Source organism: Carassius gibelio, chromosome A5 (assembly GCF_023724105.1).
Source record: "Carassius gibelio isolate Cgi1373 ecotype wild population from Czech Republic chromosome A5, carGib1.2-hapl.c, whole genome shotgun sequence".
Lineage (NCBI taxonomy): Eukaryota > Metazoa > Chordata > Actinopteri > Cypriniformes > Cyprinidae > Carassius > Carassius gibelio.
In genome coordinates this window covers 2,008,443-2,018,074 of record NC_068375.1, presented here as the reverse complement: position 1 = coordinate 2,018,074, position 9,632 = coordinate 2,008,443, and the positions used below count along the sequence as shown (strand labels likewise).

The 9,632-nt window shown below is 35.3% G+C and overlaps 1 protein-coding gene across 1 annotated transcript in view; it reads left to right on the top strand.

Moving 5' to 3' along the window:
• The first annotated feature begins 1,501 nt into the window (after positions 1–1,501).
• Positions 1,502–9,632, top strand: part of zfpl1 (zinc finger protein-like 1) — a 35,232-nt gene continuing 27,101 nt past the window's right edge. Inside the window, exons 1-5 of the mRNA XM_052591328.1 lie at positions 1,502–1,667; positions 2,014–2,122; positions 2,521–2,632; positions 3,118–3,311; positions 3,604–3,679. Of these exons, the coding sequence (XP_052447288.1) occupies positions 2,021–2,122; positions 2,521–2,632; positions 3,118–3,311; positions 3,604–3,679 (484 nt within the window). The 5' untranslated portion in view covers positions 1,502–1,667; positions 2,014–2,020. The remainder of the gene's footprint in view (positions 1,668–2,013; positions 2,123–2,520; positions 2,633–3,117; positions 3,312–3,603; positions 3,680–9,632) is intronic.

The following is a 9,632-nucleotide window of genomic DNA, read 5'->3' as shown; positions in this document are numbered from 1 at the left end:
CAAAATAGTTTGACCTTATCAGCTATAATGCATTTAAATTAATAAGTACATAAAACAATAACAACTTAACCAAAGAAATATAACTAAAAATAAATAAACATAAGAACAATTCAAATTCCCTAACATAGGGGTTTATATCAACTGATATTCTGATATAAGTGAGAAGAGGTTAATAGCAGGGACTGTATCAATTTCCTTTAAGGATTGACAAAATAAAGAAAAATAATTTTTTAATGCATTCACATTTGGAAGAGATTTTGTGAAACGACATTTGTGGATATAGAATTTAACAAATAGTATTATATTATTTATCAAATATTCAACTTTTTTATTCTTCATTAAAAGTCCATATTTGATCCCATTCCAGGAAAAAAAAAATCTATTTGAATAGACTTAGAAATCAGCCAGTAGTATTTCCTTCCACAAATTATGTACAATCTCACACTCAAAAAAAAGATGTTCTGTTGATTCTGACAATGATTTACAAAAATAACAATTCTCCGTTTCAAATTTGAATAATTTTTGAATAAATTCTGTGAAGGATAAATTTCGTTTACCATTTTAAAATGGATTTCTTTAAATTTAGGAGGAATAGGAAATTTCAAAAACTTAGTTCTAATTGATATTATTTCTTGTTTGTTTAAGTTTTTTAAATAATATGTTCTTTTAGAGGACCCAGGAAAGATCTCATCAATTAGAAATTTTCTCAGCAACCGGTTATTGCATTCTTTGTCATCAAAATTTATACCATTGATCTGTGCTTTATGTAATTTCGGGTTTAGGGACTGATCCAAATTATTCCTTATTATATTAATCATAGCCATTGGAATGTGATCAACTACATTTCTGTAGTCCTCCAGCGTACAAATTATTTTATATTTATTACTAAATTCATCACATTTTAATAGATTTCCTTCTTCATTCATCATATGAACAATGGACCAAATTTGTTTTTTCAACCATCCTTCCAAGTATATTGATTTCTTCCTTCCTAATATAAAATCACCCTGTTATTCCAAATCGGGACGTTATGTGGACTAAAGTTATGCTTGTAAACCATTTTCCAATAGAGCAGCACTTGTTGGTGGAAGGCAGAGAATTTCATGGGTAACTTTGAAACCTCAAAATCACATGTCAATAGAAAATCTATATCGCCTAATTTTTTAAACACAAACTTAGGTAAAGAGAACCACAAGTCTTCACTACAATTCAAAAACGACTGGAGCCATTTTAGTTTAAGTACACCATCCATGGTCTTAAAATCAATTGCATTCATTCCTTCCTCTTCATATTTTTTTATCATATCTGAAAAAAAAAAGTGCTAGACCTCATCGGCCCATCCTTTATGATGTTTATGCATCCGGGCATGTGCATAGCCATAGATATACCTAGACGCCTCATTGGCCGCTCGACCGCACCTCAACGATGATGCGTCTAGGTATTTTTTTTTTTTTCTATGGTGATAGCCATTATGTATATCTATGGTGACAGCCTACTTTTCAGCTTGATGGTGACGTAATCGCACTGCGACGGTAGCGGAAAAGACGTGGCAAAAATGCAACCTAGATTCTAAAAAAAATATAGATGATAGAACCTGAGAGTGTATAGTTCCATGCTAATATTTGCATCAGTTTGTGGTTGACTGGTATTTGTATTGATCTTTTAAGGTAAATATGGTATTGTTTCACTATTAATATGTTGATTAGGTGCGAGAAGTATGTTGCAGTTGAACAGCTAAACATCCGTGTACTGTCACTGTCAACTTGCTTACATTTACCTTCTGTCGGACTAAATAATGGCACAGTTTTATATATGTATTAACTACCGGAGTTGACCGTTTATATTCAAGCTATATTTTAAAGTGTCAAGAAGAGCTGCATCGGCTAAATGTTTTATATTTAAAACGTATGTTTGGGAGTATATAAGAATCCACCCTCGACTCAAGGTGGATTTAGTGTACTCGAGTTAACAGATATATTCTTGATGATTATATATTGATCTTTTCCTTGACAGAAAGACCATGGGTTTGTGCAAGTGTCCTAAGAGGAGGGTGACGAACTTATTCTGCTTTGAACATCGTGTCAACGTTTGTGAGCACTGTCTTGTATCCAATCACAATAAGGTTAGTTCTCTAATATTTAGTTAAAATTCATGACCGAAAAGGATAGTGTGCCTCAAAAAAATGGAAATTATGTTAGCCTCATATCATTATATTTCTTTCTTTCTTTCTTAAGTAGAATGTAAAATATAATATTTTGAAAAATGTTGGTAACTAAGCAGTTTTGGTTCCCATTGATTTCCATGGCATGGACAAAATTCAGTGGAAGTCAAACTACTTGGCTGATTGGCATTCTTCAAAATTATCATCTTTGTACAAACAAAACTGCATGAATTTGTAATGGCATGAGTGTGATTAAATGATGACAGGATTTTCACTTTTGGGTGGATTATCTCTTTAAGGAGAAAATATATTTTGAAAATGTATAAACACAAACACTTTGTTACTTTATATTTGTACAGTGTATTGTACAGTCATACCTACAGTGGCTACAAGACAGCGATTACAACCCAAACTGCAGCCTGTGCAGCCAGCCCTTAGATTCGCAGGATACTGTTCGGCTAGTTTGTTATGGTGAGTACAGCAGGCATAATGTTTTACAGTGAATTCAGTCTGAAAGTTTACAAAAGAAAAAAGTAGGCATTTTATATTAGGCTGTTTATTAAAAAGAAGTATTTTAAAGCTGTATTATGTGTGGAATTAAGCTGTATGCTTTGAAACACTTTATATGAGGCACTCTCAGCAGTCATTTTCACACAGCAGCAAACCCTCTCCTGTGTTTAATTCTAAGATGTATATTGATATATTTGTTGTTGTCCTACATTACATTTAAAAGTAGTTTCTATTAAATAGTTTTTCAACATAATATTCTGCACACACAAAAGTTCTGCACAAACAGTGGTTAAAACAACACTGCATTCATTTGGTCCACGCACAAACTGAACCAAAAGACCTTCAGTATACCAAATATATTTGGTACGATTGTGTATACCTTTACACCCCTAAGTGGAATATTTTTTTTTTTTCTCTCATTACATCTAATTTATTTATCATGTCAGATTTATTCCACTGGTCATGTCTGAATGAGCTCGCCTCCCGTCAGCCTCTCTACACGGCACCAGCTGGGTACCAGTGCCCATCATGCCAGGGTCCTGTGTTCCCACCCCCAAACCTGGCCAGTCCTGTTGCAGACATGCTGAGAGAACAACTGTCCTATGTCAACTGGGCTAGAGCTGGACTGGGCCTTCCACTGGTGAGGGAGAATATGATTATATGGATTTGATACACTTACATCAAAACTATAGACACACACGCTCCTTTATTAATACTATTTAGCACATCTGAGTTAAATAGTAGGGCATTAGTAAACCTTAATAAACTAGATTTGTAAAGTTTGTGTACAAACTTTGAAATTGGCTTGAGAAAGCAACTTTTAAAGTATATATACCTTCATGAGTATGTTCAAGACATTTGCCTTTGAAAATGAATTAAAACTTATTTAGCCATTCATTTGCAATGATATAATGTTACTTCCTTCTATCTAGATTGAAGATCCACCTAAAAGTGAGGAAAGCACACCACATGACGTTACATGCTACTCTGAGTGGTCATCTTTTGAGAGTGAGTTTGACAAAATTGTAATTTACATTTTTGGTAGGGTTCCCACTTGTCTTGGAAAACATAGAAATCTGTGATGCATTTTTGCCGGCATAAAAAAATCGGTCATAAGTTTACATAAACCTACTAGAATCTGCAAATGATATGCATTATATTTAGTACGTTAATAAGCTATTTTATATAACACGTGTGCATATACATGTAGTACATACATAAGTGTAGTATTTGTTAAAAGTATTAACATAAACAGTGTTAATAAAAAAAAAAATTGTTAATGAAATTTTTTTCTGTGACAAAGACAAGATTTTGACAAGCTAAAACTAATATCTGATGTTAAAAACTATGAGGAAATATACGGCACGTCTTCGTTAACAAGACGAGATGGGGACTATAATGTTATTTGAGGATTTCCTGACATTCAAAATGCATCCTATAGGCCAGTGGTTCCCAACCACTCCCCTGGAGGCCCCCCAACACTGCACATTTTGCATTTCTGCTTTGTCTGACACACCCAATTAAGGTCTAGGAGTCTCTACTAATGAGCTGATGATCTGAATCAGGATGGAAAATTAAATAAGAAATAAGAAAATGTGAATAATTGCTAATTAAATGTAGCCTTATAAATAAAACAATCATAAAATTGCCATTAGGAAAGAAATATTGATTACAAATGATTGATTATTGTCCAGCAGTGTATTTGATTTATTACAGCTAATTAAAAGTAATTAAAAAAGATGATAATTCCTTGTAAAAAAAAATAAATAAATAATAATAATAATAATTATTATTATTATTATATAGGCTACATACATAAAATGATTGTATTTGACATTTCTGTCACTTCTGAAATTATGGCTACGCCCCTGGTGTGACAAAATGTTAGCTTATACATAATACTCTTTAAGCTCTTTTTTAAAAACTTGGCTTACATACATTTTTACGTATGCCATGTCGCATCATTAAACTAGCATTTAACAATGGACAGGTTTTTTTTGTTTGTTTTTTTCTAGCCTATGGTTCTCTAACCATAAATGCTACTGTAATTTGCCCCCGACTAAGCATTTAAAGAATTTAGTAGAAGCATTTAAATAATCCCGTGAATGCACTTAAAGAATGCAGAATCGAAACGCTATAATCAAATCGAATTTAATTGTGAATCTAATTGAATTGAATCGTTCTAAATTTGCAAAAATCGTTCTTGATTCAAATCGAAAACCTATGAATCGTAATCGAATCGAATCGCTGCCTTGCCAAAGATACACAGCCCTACTTCTCTGTAGCCCATTTCCTGCACACGCCTGTGCACGGTGGCTCTGGATGTTTCTACTCCAGACTTAGTTCACTGCTTCCGCAGGTCTCCCAAGGTCTGGAATCGGTCCTTCTCCACAATCTTCCTAAGGGTCCGGTCACCTCTTCTCGTTGTGCAGCATTTTTTGCCACACTTTTTCCTTCCCACAGACTTCCCACTGAGGTGCCTTGATACAGCACTCTGGGAACAGCCTATTCGTTCAGAAATTTCTTTCTGTGTCTTACCCTCTCGCTTGAGGGTGTCAATGATGGCCTTCAGGACAGCAGACAGGTCGGCAGTCTTACCCATGATTGCGGTTTTGAGTAATGAACCAGGCTGGGAGTTTTTAAAAGCCTCAGGAATCTTTTGCAGGTGTTTAGTGTTAATTAGTTGATTCAGATGATTAGGTTAATAGCTCGTTTAGAGAACCTTTTCACGATATGCTAATTTTTTGAGATAGGAATTTGGGGTTTTCATGAGCTGTATGCCAAAATCATCAGTATTAAAACAATAAAAGACCTGAAATATTTCAGTTGGTGTGCAATGAATCTAAAATATATGAAAGTTTAATTTTTATCATTACATTATAGAAAATAATGAACTTTTTCACAATATGCAAATTTTTTTAGAAGGACTTGTACAGTGCGCAATCAGTTCTCATTGCTCTAAAACATACACAGCAGTTCAGATTTCTTTCATGTAGAATATCTCATGTAAATACAGTTTATGGATTAAAGGGTTAGTTCACCCAAAAAGGAAAATTATGTCATTAACCTTTTAGCCTGTGCTCTACCTAACTTATAATTGTAACAGTTTCCTACTTCAGTGTGTTACAAACATAATTTTGGTGTCTTGGGAAAGAAGACCCTTTGGGCTTTACTTTTTATCAACCAAATTTCATAATGCTCAAAAATATTAAAAGTTATAGAAACTGAAGTGCCTTGATTTTTATTTTTATTTTTACCACACTTAAATATTTTATTTATTTGATATAAAAATACATGAAATCAGCCCGGGAGCAATCTAGAAAAGTAATGGGTTGAAAGTCACATGTCTCATGAGTTTCTATTTCAAATCTGAAGAAGATCTCATGAAAAATGAGACTCCTGCAAATATTTTTCTGAGACTGTCTAGACCCCCCACCCCCCAAATATAAGAAAATATATTTCCCAATAATATTGAAGGCTTTTACAAACTATTTAGTCATTAAACATACCACTGCATAGTTTTTTTTTTTTTTTCAATTATAAAACACTAGACAGAAACTTAGACATCATATAAGTGATTTATTTGAGCACTATAAAAATACAAATAAAAATATAGCTGCAAGCAGCGATGGCGGGCTCAAGCCACCAATGCCATCGCCACCCCGGTGGCATCAGGTAAACTGTGCCCAGCGGGCACATGCATTCACAATATCCCTCTGGCAGTGAGGTTTTAAAGGATATGGCAGTTAAAGGGTTAATCCGAATCATCAAGACTTTAAAATCACATTCACAGAACAATATATATAACTTTAGTGACACTTTACAATAATATTTCATTTCTAAACATTATGTTAACATGAACAATATTTATATAGCATTCATTCATGTCAGTTAATATTCCAAACTTAAACATTAAAACATTGTTTTATTGTGATTTTTTTCCAAGCACATTTTACCAATTCCAAACCATATCAATCTTAATAACTACCATTATTTTTTATTTAATCATTTATGAGTGCTATACAATAGTCCAGGAAAGCTGGAAGAGAAAAACTCCTTATATTCATGTGTGCAGAATCATTAGGCATGTTTTCTTTTACAGATGAAATGCGCTAAAAAAAGAGTTTCAACTCTGTAAAGCCTGTGAGAAATATCAAACACAAATGCAATACAGAAATTGATAAGTTAAGACTTGACCATTGTACAAAAAATGCTGACTGAGTCATGAGGTCAGAAAAGAAGAAGAAAAAAACAGGTCAAGAAGAACTGACAAAAAGAATTGCAAAATAATTAGAAATTAATGTGAAGATTAATTTTTAGTCAATTCTGCAAGACAGACTTTCAGGAAAGGAGGTGGAATAAAAAAGAGCTCCTAAATCTTAATCCCGGATTCTGGAAGATATATTCTTTAAACCATTGGACAAGAGGAGGTGGTGCTGGTCCTTCACGAGTCACTCTAATCTGTTCATGAAGCCTATATATAAAGTCTTAATATATAGTATTTCACAATACTTCATGGTATTCTAATTAAATCATTTTTTTGAATCTTAGATATCTCAGAACCTGACACAGAGTAATTCTGGAGACTCCAGGAAAGTGGCAGTTCTGTAAAATGTTGGCGCTGGAGACTAAATGCTCCCTGATAGTTTCACACCTAATTCACTTACACACACACACACACACACACACACACACACACACACACACACACACACACACACACACACACACACACACATTACCCACAGTGACAGAGGGACAGAGTTACATCCGATGTTTGATAGTTTTTTAATTTTCTATCATCCATATAGCGTTGTATAGTCATGAAACTATGCATATTTCCTCAGAATGACTTGTCTTCTATGTGTACATTTTTTTGAAGTGTTTAGAAGCTGCACTTTAAAAAAATAAAAAGACATTTACTGGTTACTTTTTTACTGTTATTTCAATAAATCACCACGACAAAACCATTCAAGCTATCCAAAATTCATTCGCACCTGTTCTGTAAGATAAATTCTTTAAACAGTGGTAAAAGAGGATGTGGTGCTGAACCTTCAAGAGTCACTCAAAACGTTATCTGTCCATAAAAAATAATCCTAAGGAAAACAATAGGGCTCTCGCCCTCCAGGCTTGAGCCCTAATAATCCTAAGGAAAACAATAGGGCTCTCGCCCTCCAGGCTTGAGCCCTAATTAAAGCTGCAAGCAGCGATGAACGGGCCCTCGCACCCGGGCTCACCGGCAGCGAGTGGCTTTAGTTAATAGGTGAACGGTGAGAAATATGCGTTTAAACTCATAAATATAAGTAGAATATATCAATGTTTATTCCATATATGTGCCAATCTTCCTGTTGCCAGCAGGTGGCGCTATCATTATAGTGGAATATTGGCCTTCAGATGTGTTCAGGGCAGGACTTTTGTCGAACATGTGAGGTTTGGGGAGGATTGGACATTTTATGCCTGAGTTACAACAACATCCTATTTCATGGCGAAACATCGAAATTTGTCAGGCCGCCATGGACACGCCCTTCAACGAAACCTCAAGATCTTCGCAATTTAAGATCGCAAAAGGCTTTAGATAACACTGACCAAGTTTGGTGTTGATCTGAATAAATCTCTAGGAGGAGTTCGTTAAAGTCCAACCCCTGAAAATGGCCAAAACAACACTAATTTTGCAGAGAAAATTCTAAATAACTGACTTCCTGTTGGGATTCGGATTTCGTACCAAGAGACTTTTTTGTAGATATTGGTGTGTTACATGTGTGTACCGATTTTTGTACATGTACGTGAAACATAGCTCGCGGCGCACTCCGTTTAAAGTGTATACGCACTCCGTTGAAAGTGTATAGGTGGCGCTATCGAGCCATTTTGCCACACTCGATGGAATATTGGCCTTCAGATCTGTTTAAGCCAGGACCCTTATCACACAAGTGAAGTTTGGGCAAGATCGGACATTTTATGCCTGAGTTATAACATCTTTTATTCCCATGGTGAGACATCAAACTTCATCACAGCGCCATGGACACACCTTTTAACAAAAACTCAAGATCTTCACAACTAAACATCACACAGGTCTTTAGATTAGACTGACCACAAAAAAGACATTGATGTCATAAAATTTCTAGGAGTAGTTTGTCGCAGTGTAAAATATGTAACTTCCTGTTGCCAATAGGTGGCGCTATGACTATAACTGAATATTGGCATGTAGATCTGTTCAGGTCAAGAGTCTTATCCAACATGTGAAGTTTGGGGCAGATTGGACATTATATGTCTGAGTTACAGCAACTTCCTTTTTCATGGCGAAACATCGAAATTTGTCAGGCCGCCATGGACCAGCCCTTTAACGAAACCTCAAGTCCTTCGCAATTTATTATCGCAAAGGGCTTTAGATTACACTGACCAAGTTTGGTGTTGATCTGAATAAATCTCTAGGAGGAGTTCGTTGAAGTACAACCCCTGAAAATGGCAAAAACAACACCAATTTTGAAGGGAAAATTCAAAATAACCGACTTCCTGTTGGGATCCGGATTTCGTACCAACAGACTTTTTTGTAGGTATTGGAGTGTTACATGTGTGTGCCAATTTTTGTACATGTACGTGAAACATAGCTCGAGGCGCACTCCGTTGAAAGTGTATAGGTGGCGCTATAGAGCCATTCTGCCACACCCGGTGGAATATTGGCCTGCAGATCTGTTCAGGCCAGGACTCTTATCACACATGTGAAGTTTGGGGAAGATCGGACATTTTATGCCTGAGTTATAACATCTTTTATTCCCATTGCGAGACATCGAACTTCGCCATGGCGCCATGAACAAGCCTTTTAACGAAAACTCAAGATCTTCACAACTGAACATCGCACAGGCCTTTAGATTAGACTGACCACAAAAAAGACATTGATGTCATAAAATTTCTAGGAGTAGTTCGTCGCAGCGTAAAATATGTTACTTCCTGTTGCCAATAGGTG